This window comes from Delphinapterus leucas, chromosome X (genome assembly GCF_059928025.1).
Source record: "Delphinapterus leucas isolate spDelLeu-1000000601 "Yukka" chromosome X, BTC_Dleu_Yukka2, whole genome shotgun sequence".
NCBI lineage: Eukaryota > Metazoa > Chordata > Mammalia > Artiodactyla > Monodontidae > Delphinapterus > Delphinapterus leucas.
Genome location: NC_143150.1, coordinates 105,370,533 through 105,385,480, shown reverse-complemented (window position 1 = coordinate 105,385,480; position 14,948 = coordinate 105,370,533). Strand labels below are relative to the sequence as shown.

Sequence of the window (14,948 nt, the reverse complement as noted above, 5' to 3'; positions counted from 1 at the left end):
GCTTCTGAGAAAAGGTATTTTGACCAAGACCTGAAGACCGAGTAGGAGTTAGCCAGGGAGACAAGAAGAGAAAGGGTATTTGGGGCAAAGAGGACCTCTTCTCTTGACCTGGATAAGGCATACTTGCTGTTTAATATTCAGCTCAGTGTCTTGTACAAGAAGCTTTCTGTGTCAGTGTTATAACATAGCCCCCCCAAACTTTTTCACATTCTTCCACGGAAGCATGGAAGCATGTCCTATCCCCTTGAATCTGGGCTCTGTGACTGCTGGCCCAATAGAATATGGCAGAAGCGAACCTATGCTGGTTTCTCCCCCAGGTCTTAAGAAGCTGGCGCCTCAACTTCTTGTCCCTTGGTATGGTTGCTCTTGGGACCCAGCGATTACACTATGAAAAAGCCCAAATTGCGCTATGGAGAGGACTACACGAAGAAGAATTGACTGCCAGCAACTGACTATTTGCCAGACATGTGAGTGAGCTCACTTGGAAGGGGATCTTCCAGCAGCCAGTCTACTTGCTCCAGGTGATATCACCAGGAGCCCAGACAAACAGTTCCCAGAGAACCCTGCCTGAATTGTAGATTCATGTGCAAAACAAGTGACTACTATTATTTTAAGGTGTTAACTTTGGGTTGGTTTGTTATGTAGCCAAAGTTTACCAGGACACCTCCCCTGATCATCCCCGTAAGGTATGCAGGAGGTGCCTCCTCTTCTGGGAGACCAGAGGACTCTGTATTCACCTGAATTATAACCCTGTCTTCCTTCTCCCCAAGTCCCACCACTATCAACTCCTCTTTGTGGCCAAGTAAGGCTCTTATCAGCCTTTGGATCCTCAAACCTCTTTATTGTTCTGTGGCAGATCCCACTTCTCAGTGGCTGTCCTTAAAAGTCACATTTAGAAACACACTCAAAAATACGTTTCTACTATGTGTATGTATACATGGCATAAATTAAAAAATTCTTTTAGGCTACTGATGGGAAATGAATTTACAGTTGTCTCATCAATCCAAGGGTTGCATCCCGACATTGACAATTGTTTTCTACTCCAAAACAGAACATGTTAACACTTGTCCATAGCAGGTAAAAATGCAATCTACACTCATTTCAGTTTTTAAAACTGCAATGTACAACAGTTTTCCAACCATTTGTGAAACTACTGTAAAAACTAAAAATAGGATTTATGGAATAAATCATTGGGAAGAGTGCCTGGTCAAGCAGTTCATAAATATACAGGTCTCATTCTATTTGGGGCCACAGTCTTGAACTGAATCCAATATTGAATTGTTGAACTGAGAGCAAAGGATTGAGGTGAAATGTGGTTGGCTCCTGAGAGCAAATGAAATGCTGCTTTCTGCAGAGAGTAACTTTTTCTATAACTCCCAAGGAATAATATATTGTAAAAGGTGTTGGAGATGAATAGAAATTAGAGAGAAAGATTGGAATCTTCAGCGAATTTAAGATTACATTTATACTACTAATAATATTGAATGGTCAACTTGCTAATAGACCTCTCAAGGATAACAATGGATGCAAGAAAAAACAAAAGTAACTTGTTGCTTTCTCACTACTAGGTTACAGACATTCTTCCATCCAGACTAATATGATCTCCAGTAGGGAATGATTTATTTCTCCCACATTCATGAAACTCTCTTTTATAACCAGGTGTAATGGCTTCTTTTACCTCTACGGGGAATGGCTGATTTATGCATAGACCTTTGTTCAATAACCTTTCTTTAAAGACTGATGTTGTTAAAAATGAAAAAAAATGTGAACTTTTTGACGTTTTATTTTAATATAATTTAGGAAACCATTTAAACTGCAAATGGATCTCATGTGGAATGAAAAATCACATGCTGACAACCTAAATTATTTTGAATACTATTAATCTTCGATTAATACCTGAAAGGTTTTCTTATCGGAATTATGAATGGCACAAGAGAGACACTTATGCAGTCCATTTAAAAAATAATCTGTCAATACAAGACTGGAGATTCTTTTATTTGATCCCTCCAATCCACAATTTCAGAATTTTCCAACAGGAAGGGGGGCATTGCTACCCATCATATAAAGGAGGATCTTATTTATTTATTTATTTATTGCCTAGAAAGTCTGCCCTCAAAGACCCCTAACCCTCAAAAAAACCTTTGTGGTTGGAGGAACGGAGGGGGAGAAAGTGATGTGAAATCCTTTGACTTCTTCTGTCGTCAAACTTTTCCTGACCTTTTCTATTCTCGTTTGGAGAAGGCGGCCTGAAATTACATAGATCTTGTCCAGGTTCTGATGGAGATCAGAGGAAGTGAGTGAACAGACTCATACTTCTGGTTATCTTCACTGCTACTGCCTCACAGGATAAATGTAAAACAATTTTATTAATTCTATTAACATACCTATAAGCCATTGATGTGACTTCCAATGTTGGTCAGACCGTTTGAGAAAAAATAAACTACTGTTACTGAAGTGTGTTTCAGGGAATCTCAACGTCTGGTGTCTGCTTGAAAGAGAAGGGTGGCAAGTCAACTGATTTCCCCCAAGGAGGTCACTGTGAAAGGCAAAACACCTCTTTTTCGTTTTCAGGGTAGTATGTTTATCCTCAAGAATATGAGTATTAAGGTTTGTTTGTACCTGAAGACTTTGAAGAGTTTTTCAAACATGAGTCAATATTGACATTTAAGAACTAAAATCTACTGAAGATTTTTAATCTTTTCTTGGTTAGAAAAGACAAAGCTTTAAAAAAAAATCAGTTTCAACACTCATGGTAGCCAATATTTCTGGCACGGTTTTATTAACTCACCCATTCCTTATTAAATAGCTTCTCACTCTACCCATATGAGGACTGTGCCCTTAAGCAGTCTATCGTGAAAGAAACAATACAAACATTTACTTACAACATTTATATGTTATACACCTGATAACAGTAATAACAATACTAGCTATGTTTACTCGTTGCTTACTACGTATCAAATACCGTTTTATGCACTTCACGTATATCAATTCACATCACACTCACAATAGCCTGATGAGTTAGATGTTATCATTTCCCCCGATTTATAGCTGCCTAAACTGAGGGCAATTGAGAAATGTGTCCATGGTCAGTAAGTATCAGAATCATGAGTTAAACCCGGGCAGTCAGGCTTCAAAGCCCACACTATTAAATGCTATCCTCTCCAGACCCTCTAAAACAATACAGAAAGCATTAAGTGTTATTTAAAGGGCAAAGAAATGCCTCTGGGAATTGAGAGGGAAACGAGATGTCTTCTAGCTTGAGGGCTCAGGGAAAAAGGGAGGATTTGAATATGACTTTCCTTGAAAATTAGGTTGTATCTGGGTAAACTGAGATGAGGAAAAGCATTCCCAAGAAAAGAAACAGGTCATCAAAGACACAAAAGTAAACTGGCTAGCTGTGTGTTTTAGTAGGAGTTAAGGGTGCATGGAGAGGAAAAATAAGAAATAAGATTGGAAACTGAGTTTGAGGGCCAATCTGGAGGGCCAGGTGAAGGAGTCTGCAGGATATTCTGAAGGCTTTGAGAAGTCATAAAAGGTGTTTGAACAGAGGAGTCGTATATTTTTTCATTCACTTGATGAATATTTATTGGCACCTATCAGGTGCTGGGCACTGTCTTGAGCCATGGGCATATACAAGAGAATAAAGTAGATGAAATCCCTGCTTCCATGGAATTTATAACATAGTTACAATCTTAGCTATGCTTTACGAAGCTTAATTGAGATGGCAATCTGCGGGTTGGATTGTAGCAATGCCGTGGGCAGGAAGGAGTAGAGGAAGGTAAAGGTAAATAAAAGCGTGGATTAGAGTGGCGGTAAGTGGACTAGAGAGTAAGGAACGGGGGCAAATGATTAGCGACATAAAAGTTGATAGATCTTAAAAATGAACTAGAAAGTAAGGCGAGTGAGAAGGTGATGTAGAAATGACTATTTGGTTTGAAATTTCTCTGGCTGAAAAGATGGTGGTGTGATGAATGGCAGGACAGGAGACAGACTTGGTATTAAAGATATGGCCTATTTGGGTCGTATTGAGTTTATGATGTTCGTGAGACTTTGAGTAAGAAATGTCCCATACGTGGTTAAGAACTGTGGGATTGATACTGGAAAGAGATAAAAATCTTCAAATCACTGGATTAAAGGAGATGAACAAAAGACTGTTTCTAGTCTAATACCTAGCACATAACCGACACTTTGTAACTGCTGGTTGACTACTGAATTAAGAGAATGAGATTAATGAAGACAGAAAAGAGAGTCCAGAATAGGTCATCAGGTAAAGAAAGAAGAATGAGTAGTAACAGAGGTAGGAGAAAACTAGTAGAACGTAGCACCCCAGCAAGTCAAGAGATGAGAAATTTTCCAGAAGACTGCGGTGGACTACAATAACAAATTATGCATACATTTCTAGGGCAACAGGACTTGATAAAAGAATCTGCATTTGGAAGTTATGGTGGTTTCATACAGAAGTGTTTCACTTAAGAGGCAAATGTGGAAACAAGACTGAAAAGCGTAAAGGAAAGAAGGATGTTTAGGAAGTAGGAATATTTTCAGTAATCAACAAATTCCTATGAAGTGAATGATTTGAAACTTGCTTTTGGTTATCTTGGGTCTTTGCCTGGAATGCTGAATCAATCAGTTTACAGTAATGGGTAGGATAGCAGGATTAGCTGAAGGTCAGAAGGTCAAATTTAGGTTCAAATACTGACTCCTCTCTGTATAGCTGTGTGACCTTAAGAGAAGTTACCTAAACTTCCAAAGCTTCAGATTTTTCATCTGTAAAAGGGGTAAGATCATGCAAAAAAAAAAAAAAAAAAAAAAAAAAGGCGGGGGATTGTTATATCATGCAAGCAAAGCTCTTAGCACACTGCCCAGCACATAGTAATATTTTTTTTAATGTGAGACAGTATGATTATCTAGCCTAATAATTGGATAAATAAATAACTGAATTAAATGGTGATATTAATCCCAGAAAACTAAACATTTCTTTAATAGGCTTTTATTCTGAATTATTTCCCTCCTAATCTGGTATGATAAAACTCAAGTTGATTTTCAAAGAAGTATTGATAGTAATAGCTAAATTACCGAAACTCTCTAATTTTACTCTCCCCTACTGAATATGGAAATAATAGTACCAACACCAGAGGTTTTCAGTGAGAATCAAATTAGAGAATTGAAGTAAAAATGCTTTGTCAATTATAAACAAGGAACAATTTAGTTAATTTTATTCTCATTAATTAATATAACTTTAATCTATTGATTTTAAAGAGTATGATATTAAGTTTATATCTTTAGTTTGACTTTTGGTTAATGGTAATTCATAACATTAATAAGGATCTTTCACTTGAAGAAAGCTTTTTCAAAGTGCTTTAAATACTTATTACCTTATAAGAGCCTCAGAAAAGTTCTGTGGGGAATAAAAGACAGTCGTTATTAGGGGCTATCAAAATTGACTTTTGAGTATGCACAGTGTCTTCTTACCTATGTGAGCCTTTCTTTTAGTTTGTATATATAAAATTATAGAATCCAATGATTGAAGTACAAAGTTATTCAACTTAGTGCTTCCCTTGTATCATTCCAGATAATAACTAACTTTAGTGGCAATATCCAAAAAAATAGGTCCTAAAGTTTCGATACACTGAATTAACATGTTTATATATGAAAGGGACCATGGTAAGATGGCTTAGAGTGTTATAACCCTTATAATCAAGTGATTAAACTCATTGTTTTATATTGAAGTTATTGTTTGCCACCACTGGATAAAAATTAATGGATTCTTATTTTCTATATTTAGTCTTCCCTGCTATAGGAGATAAAACACCAGTCTTGAACATTTGTCCTCACTGACTTTATTTCTACACCTTTAATTATTTTCACTGTTTCTTTTTTGGATTTTCTCTTGTGATCTACAGGGATTTCAGGGTCCAAACTTGGATCATGATAAACTACTGAATATAGTAAGATGACAAGCATGTGGCTCTTGAATCTATTCCTGAGTACTACAATCCGTAGTATTGTGACTCTGTATGAACTTTTTACTGTAGAATAAAAGGTAAATAAAACTTTTCCATGTTTATATAAGAGAAGAAATCAACTGCCCTTATTGGAAAGAGTTTTTCAAGATCTTGGATAGATTACCTAAATACTTTTACTTTCTCCACAGTATGAATTTTACACCAAAGTTTTGCTAGTTCTTTGCCTTTTTTCACGGTTAAAACATTTAAGAGAGTCTCTAAAGCTACGTCCTTTTGAAGAGCAGAAGATGGCATCATTAAGACCAATCCTATGCTACAGTAAGTGATATTTTAGCGACTTTTAGATATATTTCTGAAAGGAGAAATTCAAGTAACAATGACATTGATTTCTGTGTAATATTATGTATTTCTATGGAGTCCATGTCGAAGCCCTTCAGTTTTAGATCTTTGACCTAGATCTTTTTCCAAATGTTAGATCCACATTCACAACTACTTCAAGGGAGGTGATATTTTCACCTCTACTCTTCATAGACACCTGAAAACCAGCCACATTCTTTTTTTTTTTTTTTTTTGGTTATCCATTTTACTTCTTTACTTCATTGATATTTTTAAACATCTTTATTGGAGTATAATTGCTTTACATTGTGGTGTTAGTTTCTGCTGTATAACAAAGTGAATCGGCTATACTAATTTTTAATTTTTATTTTATGTTGGAGTGTAGTTAATTAACAATGTTGTGATAGTTTCAGGTGTACAGCAAAGTGATTTGGTTATACATGTTCATGTGTCTATTACTCTTTTTCAAATTCTTTTCCCATTTAGGTTGTTATATAATACTGATCAGAGTTCCCTGTGCTATATAGTAGGTCCTGTTGGTTATCCATTTTAAGTATAGCAGTGCGTACATGTCAATTCCAAACTCCCTAACTATCCCTTCCCTCCACTCTTCCACCCTGGTAACCATAAGTTCATTCTCTAAGTTGGTGAGTCTGTTTCTGTTTTGTAAATAAGTTCATCTGTATCATTTCATTTTAGATTCTGCATATAACCGATATACGATATTTCTCTTTCTCTGACTTACTTCACTCAGTATGACAGTCTCTAAGTCCATCCATGTTGCTGCAAATGGCATTCTTTCATTCTTTTTAATGGCCGAGTAATATTCCATTGTATAATTGAAGAATAAAAACCATATGATCATCTCAGTAGATGCAGAAAAAGCTTCTGACAAAACTCAGCACCATTTATGATAAAAACTCTCCAGAAAGTGGGCATGGAGGGAACATACCTCAACATAATAAAGGCCATATACGATGAACCTACAGTTAACATCATACTCAATGGTGAAAAGCTGAAAGCGTTTCCTTTAAGATCAGGAACAAGACAAGGATGTCCACTCTTGCCACCTTTTTTTTTTTTTTTTTTTTTTTGCGGTACGTGGGCCTCTCACTGCTGCGGCCTCTCCCGTTGCGGAGCACAGGCTCAGGACACACAAGCTCAGTGGCAATGGCTCACGGGCCCAGCCGCTCCGCGGCATGTGGGATCTTCCCGGACCGGGGCATGAACCTGTGTCCCCTGCATCGGCAGGCGGACTCTCAACCACTGAGCCACCAGGGAAGCCCTCTTGCCACTTTTATTCAACATAGTTTTGGAAGTCCTAGCCATGGCCATGGCAATCAGAGAAGAAAAAGAAATAATGGGAATCCAAATTGAAAAAGAAGAAGTTAAACTGTCACTGTTTGCAGATGACATGATACTATACATAGAAAATCCTAAAGCTGTTACCAGAAAACTACTAGAGCTCATCAATGAATCTGGTAAAGCTGCAGGTTACAAAATTAATACACAGAAACCTGTTGCATTTTCTATACACTAACAACGAAAGATCAGAAAGAGAAATTAAGGAAACAATCCCATTTACCACTGCATCAAAAAGAATAAAATACCTAGGAATAAACCTATCTAAGGAGACAGAAGACCTGTACTCTGAAAACCCTAAGATGCTGATGAAAGAAATCGAAGATGACACAAACAGACAGAAAGACATACCATGTTCTGGGATTGGAAAAATCAGTATTGTCAAAATGACTATACTACCCAAGGCAATCTACAGATTGAATGCAATCCCTATCAAATTACCAATGGCATTTTTCACAGAACTGTAACAAAAAAATCTTAAAATTTGTATGGAGACACAAAAGACCCCGGATAGCCAAAGCAGTCTTGCAAAAGAAAAACCAGCCGCATTCTTGACTTCTCTTCCCATAACTATTTTTCCTCTTTAATTCTGCAACTCTGTAAGGCACCCAGTCATGCCAAATGGTAAGCAGTCAGTGACTCCTCACTGTACCTCACATTTCCCCCTCACCTCTTCCTCCCATAATCTACATCACAATGTTAGTTTTTTCCCTCCAAATAGCTCACACGTCTGTTTCCTTTGTTCAACCTCAGCACCTTAATGATCATTTCTTGCTTGGAATATTACAGAAACAACTTTCTAACTTTTGTTCCGGAACAGGTCTCATACCCTTCCAATTCATTCTCCTCACAGCTACCAGAGCGATCTTTCAAAAACCTAAGTTAGGTTATTCCATTTCCTTGCTTAAAAACATGCTGTGACTTCCCATAGACTACAGATAAAGTCCAAACTCTCAAAGATAGGCGGACAGAGGGAGGGAAAGACAGCTAACACATACCGAACACTTTGAGCGCAGCACTCTGCCCCTCTGGTGGGCATTCTACATGTATTCTATCAGTTATTCCTCACAAAATCCTGTGAAGTATTATTTTCATTGTACAGAAGAATATAACTGAGACTTAGAGGTTAGGCAACAAGTGGTAAAATAAGTAAATTAAGTGGTCTTTCGGCTTACAAGGCTTATACTCTTATCTACTATACCATGCTGCCTTTCTACCTAATTTAGCCCCAGCTGATCTTTCCAAACTCATTTCTTATAATAATCATACCCCACCCATAGAGAAGTACCTTTCGATTCCTGGAACTACCCAACTGTCCAGGACTTTCAACACGCTGTTTCCTTCCCTTTTGAACTCTGTGTATCTAGCCAACTCCTAACACATTCTTCTAACTTTCTCTGAACAGAAGTTCTCAACCTTGGCTGGACATGAGAAGCGTGGACAGGACATGCTGTGATCAAATCCAGTTTGAATCTCTGGGGGTAGAACCCAGAGATCAGCATTTAAAGGATCTCCTCCAATGTATAAGCGAGACTGAAAAACACTGTTCTAGGTTGAGTTTCCTGGCCTCTCCGGCAAGCTTACCTCAGTCATCTTCTGTTTTTACTAGATCCTGTCTAGCCCTCTACTGTGACACTCATCACACTACCGTACAATCTTGTCTTAGCATAACTATCTCCACCTCTGGAATATAAGCATCCCAAGGGCAGAAATCATACTCTCATGCAGAGGCTTTTGAATATATGCTACACACCGATCCAGTATGTACACACACACGCGCATATATGCAAACAGTTGAAACCAAAGCTTCAGAAAATAATACCGACTCTTATTTCAGAGTGATAGACTCTTGTTATTTTCTATTCTATTAATTTTATTCCTTTCTGTTTAAAAAAATGTGGATTGATACTCATTAAATTGATTACGTGACCTAGTACTTTGAACTACGTTTGAAAAACATCTCTCTAATCATGTTCGTAATGCTAGTCCTAACACCATGCTAGGCATCCAACAGGTATTTAATAAAGATTTGATGAATCAATCAAAGTCCTTAGGGAACATATATATATATATATATATATATATATATATGTATGTTTTGTATATCAAAAATGGCAGGCAGACATCACTAGGCAAAAGAAAAACATCAAGGTAAACTTTCATAATCTTTAGACACCAAAGGAGAAAGATTAAAAACTACATATAAGACTCAATTCAAATTATAGCAACAAAAAGGAATACACAGAGGGTTTTCTTTTCTTAGAATTAGGGATCTTCAGATTACCTCTCTCTCTTCAGATGCACCTAGAAATATGACAATCCAATTTATTCAGGATACTAATTTTGCTACTGAGGTTGCATTCTTCCTTCTTCCTTAGGAATGAATCAGTGGGCCAAGATATATTGTGAGCAACACTGAAGAAGCTAAATTCCCCAGTTTCAATAACATATTAGAAATTTAAGGTAGCTTAATCAATTTCCAGGTGTACTCTGATCTACAATTCAAAATGTATCAACCTTGTCTCTCTGGGAGCGTTCTGTTTAATAGAAGAGCATTTCTATAGTGGGTGGGGGAGGGTGGGAGGAGACACAGGTAAAACAAATGAAATCAGAGGAGGGAGTGAGTTGAGAGATATGGCCTGAGACATGACCCAGATCACAGATGAGGGAATCTCAAATACTAATTGCTCCATAGTCTCTCTTGCTGAGAAAAAGACCCTAATTATGCCACCTTTATGACCATCTCTCCCCACCACATCCCCATCCCCACACACCTTCTTTACAAGCTAGTATTACAATTATCTCTTGGGGGTGCTTAGAGAATCAGTTAAGATTGGTGAAATTCTTGTGAAACATTAGTAAACATGCAGAGTCTGCATGTTTAACTAACTATTTTCAGTTAGTTACCCACGGTTTTATGTTAGAACTTAGAACAGCGACCATCTTTACCAGGTCTCTAAGGCCCAAAGCAGGAAATGTTTTGGACACAGGAAGAATCTGATTCAATTATGAATATAGTTCTTCATTTTAAGAATAAATTTGCAATTTAAGAATTTTCAAACTGTCACCTCTTAGGGCTCTATATGGTACTCTATAAAAATATATTGGCTTTATGATTCCAGTTACACTGTCAGAAATAACAATACTTATAAGAAAAAAATCTCCTCATCCTAAAGCACAAGGTCAAATATAATGACTTTGCTCTTAGTAAGGAAAGTAAATAACACTTTTTTTTCTAATATAAGGAAGAAACTTTAATGGCTTTCAGAGTGGAATTAATCAGGTTAATTCCATTCAGGAAGCATATACTTCATAATATATGTATGCTTATCAAACGCAGGAATTGTAATTATTGCTGGGAGAATTAAACATCCTACGAAGTGGATGATAAGCAGTGATAGTCAGGTAGTCTAGTAAGAGCTGGAGTCTCCATATATAGAAAAACCGATTGACAGTCACAGAGAAAAACCCATTTTCTGACCCCCCGTCCCCATTCAGCAGCATTTGTATAAAGTAAAACATCACTGCTTTGGGGTGGACAGATATATTGAAATCTGTTGGGACAGCCGCTGCTCTGGCTAGGCATTTGGAGTTTCCTTTTTTAATATGTAAGAACTATTCTTGCTATACGGCATGAGTCGAACAATGAATATAATGCCACCAGCTTCTGCAAACGAAGTGAAAGGCATACAGTTACACTTTATTCCCTCACACGTATTACAGCACATTCCTTTTGTTCAAAATTTTTAAAAAGTTATCTTTGGAGGGGAAAAAAAGCAAACACTTCGGTTTACCTGAAATACTGAAACTGCATGTAATCTCCTAAGGTGTGTGGTTTTATTTCCTTTCGAGCTTGGCAAATTCCATTTGTTGCTTTTAAACCCCAGTATCTTGATTTAATTCTATCAGTTGAAATGTGCCGTTAACAATAATCAATAGTTTCAGTAGTTTAGAGTTTTTACCATGACATCTTCGAATCTTTCATCAAAAGACCATTATTCAGCCATCTATCTGAAAATCAGAGCTGGCTATAAATGTCATTCCTATCCATAAAATGTAGTTTCAACCTCAGGCAACTGGAACTTATAGAAGACACAATATTAACTGAGAGGGAAGGAGAAATTGTCTCTTTTAAAATAACACTGGAATCTTAGTTAGTCCTACTATAGTTAAGGGGGAAATGATATGTCTAAGGTTTTCAGGAACTCTAAGGGAGTTTTATATGGCTTTTAAGAGTAAATACATTTTTATGAGTAATATAGAATAAGCTAAGAAAGTTTCCTCGGCATCATTTCCAACTATTTTTGAAAGAGATCAGAAATCTAAACACAAAATGTACTTTATTCTCCATTCTTCCACAGTAAACATAGTTAGGAAACACTGCAGTTTTTTTCTTTAATGATTCAGAATCTTGCAGTTTCTCATGATGAGAAGTTTGTATATGAATTTTCATTGTATAAGTACTATAGATATAAATATAAAAAGTATAGGAGATAGATGGATGTATCCTTGTTTTGCCCTCAACAAGACACCCATCAATTTAAGAAATATTTTATTAAGTCCCTATTATAAAACTGAGTCACTGGATTTATATTTAAAACGAATCTGCTTTAAAAATTCCACTTAAAGTTTTACTCTTTATTTACCATAGCTGAGGGGAGTATGTGAATCCACATATTTAAAATTCTAGGGTGGCTTTATGGGCATGGACAAGGAGAAATAAAATTTTACTTATGAAATATCATAAATCAAATATGTTACAGCAGCACATTTTCTAACTGTTTATCTAAGAGTGACCAAAAAACGAACTTTACACTGCATTTACATTCACAAGCCATGGGAGATATCTGGGAAGATAAAGTCAGGTATTGCTCTAAACAAACTACCTCCAAATGATCAAACTAACTCAACACACATTGTGGGGGAGCAAGTGGGGTCCGAGGATAATGATAAAGCAAGAATGAGGAATCCAAGAAGCTCTAAATTGCCACTGTCATCTACTCTACATACGAGAGCATCCGAGTAGATCAAATGTCCTATCGAAACAGAAGAAAAGAAGGAGAACAACAAGGAGGGGAGGAGATGAAACTTTGCTTAATATGATTTGATTTTGGAATCATTTTTCAACCTAGGATATACTATCCCTTTTTTCATCATAATTTTAAAATATTAAAAAACTGAAGTTAGTCCTAAAAATGGATCCTATTATTCTAACACTCCAAATTTTCTTTGCGGTACTAGTAAACTTCTTATATCAAGTCAGAAGACTCAACTATACATAACGAAACTCCATTGCAGGTCAGAAAAATTATGTCAGGTCCTGAAAGTAGGCATCGGGAGCCTTCCTGAACTACAGAAGAAGATTCTCACCAAGACTTCATGTAAACAAAACTACCTGAAACTTCTGTTTTCTCTGTTTATGCATATGAAATTTTATAGCAAGAATTCTTGTTTCTAGGAAAAACAATTGTCGAAAATTGTGTGATCATTAACTATGACAGATTTAGCCATATCATTTTTATTTTCACAGATCATGTTAGGAAGAAAGCTATAAAATGCCAGATTAACATTTCAAAACTTACTGGCAAGTAAGAAGGGAAACTGATTCAGTTAGCAACGCTAAATAAAACAGACAACTCATACAGATGCCTTCCATGTAAAATATTAAATAAACACTCAAAAATGGCAACTTTTTCAAATTTAATAAGCCAATCCCTAATTTACTTTTCTGAGCAAAGTTTCTTCTTATCAAAGCTCTAGCTTTACGGGCAAGTTTTTCCTGGTCAAAAACACACACTATTTAGAAGACTGGGGTATTAAATGAAATAATAAATGATTTTTCCTTTTTCCTCTGTCTCTCTTCTTCTAGCCCAAACGCTTAAATACATAAGGCCATGTAAAACAACTATTTTAGTTCGTCCACAGCGTATCAATTACAAGGACAAATGCTGAGAATTCTTCAACTGGATTCACAAGAGGGATAAAGTAGAAATGCTTGACTTACTTGCCATTGTTTCATCAGCTCTCTTACTCCCTTGGAGTCTTCTAGGAGCCTTTCCTTATGGGTGGCATCCTGCAGGACGTTGGCAGTTGTTTCGGCTTCCGTAATCCAGGCAAGAAACTTCTCCAGGTCCAGCGGGAACTGTTGCAGTAATCTATGAGTTTCTTCCAAAGCAGTCTCTCGCTCGCTCACTCTGCAAAAGAACAAATGTCCAGATGCAATTCTCCTCAAACATCAGAAAGGCGCACCCAGTGAATCCCACGAAAAGAGCAAAGTCCAGGGGACTAAATTGTAATATACGAACAAAGGGGTGAGTTGTTGCTAAAACTGCTCTTCAAAGCATCAACCACTAGAATAGCGTGTGTGTGTGTGTGTGTGTATTTGGACTTTTAGACTTTTGAAAGTTCACTTGTGAATTTTCCAAAAAAAATTTTTTTTAAACTTTTTAGTTTCTGATGGTCAATTTTGAAAGCTTATTTTAATATGTTGCAAAAGTTTAAGCTAATCTTTACAGGTAAAACCCTAAAATCTATACCATGCTTATCTTTGATGTCACCTGAGGCAGGAAATCATGATTAGATAGGCCAGGAGAAATGCAAACCTAGAACAGAAAGTTGAACACTGGAGGAAGAAAGAGAAGGGGACTGAAGAACAAAAGAGAACAAAACGACTAAGAAGTAGGAAAACCATGTATTTCATAGAAACCATTGTACAAAATGTAATTTTGCATAACACTATCATGTTCTAATTGTGTTAGCTTTAATTTTCATTACCTGATGGTCATACAACTGAGAATATTTTCCAAAAGAAAAATTTTATGCGTAATGGAAAAAGTGGAGCCTAAAATCCAGACAGATCTGGGTTCAAATCCCGATATCCTCTACCAAGTGTGTGATAATGGCAAGTTACTTAACCTCTCTGATTTCTCATCTGCAATACATATTGCTGTGATAAGAGCGAAAATACAACAGTGTGTGTAAAGCTGAGTGCCTCACACGTTATGTAGTCACATATTATGGTTGCTCAAAAATGTTAGTTCCCTCTGCCCACATCCCATTCTCATTTCTCTAATCTTTTAGACGGAATGAACCAAATTCCCTAATGACACAAAAGTCTAAAGAAAAGTTATTCATATTTTCTGACAGTATATATAATGCATGTATTGTGGATACACACACATATGCCCTCAGCAAACATCTACATAATAATAGCTTGGGAAGGAAAATTGCCTGAGGCAATAACAGTCCCATCTAAAAAAGATTCAGGTAAATTTTGTCTGCAGT

The 14,948-nt window shown here is 36.6% G+C and overlaps 1 protein-coding gene across 1 annotated transcript in view; it reads right to left on the bottom strand.

The window, feature by feature from the left end:
* The window catches only part of LOC149744375 (dystrophin-like), a 360,000-nt gene that overhangs the window by 258,449 nt on the left and 86,603 nt on the right, over positions 1–14,948 (bottom strand). Inside the window, exon 6 of the mRNA XM_089904941.1 lies at positions 13,669–13,858. Coding sequence (XP_089761067.1) covers positions 13,669–13,858 — 190 coding nt within the window. The remainder of the gene's footprint in view (positions 1–13,668; positions 13,859–14,948) is intronic.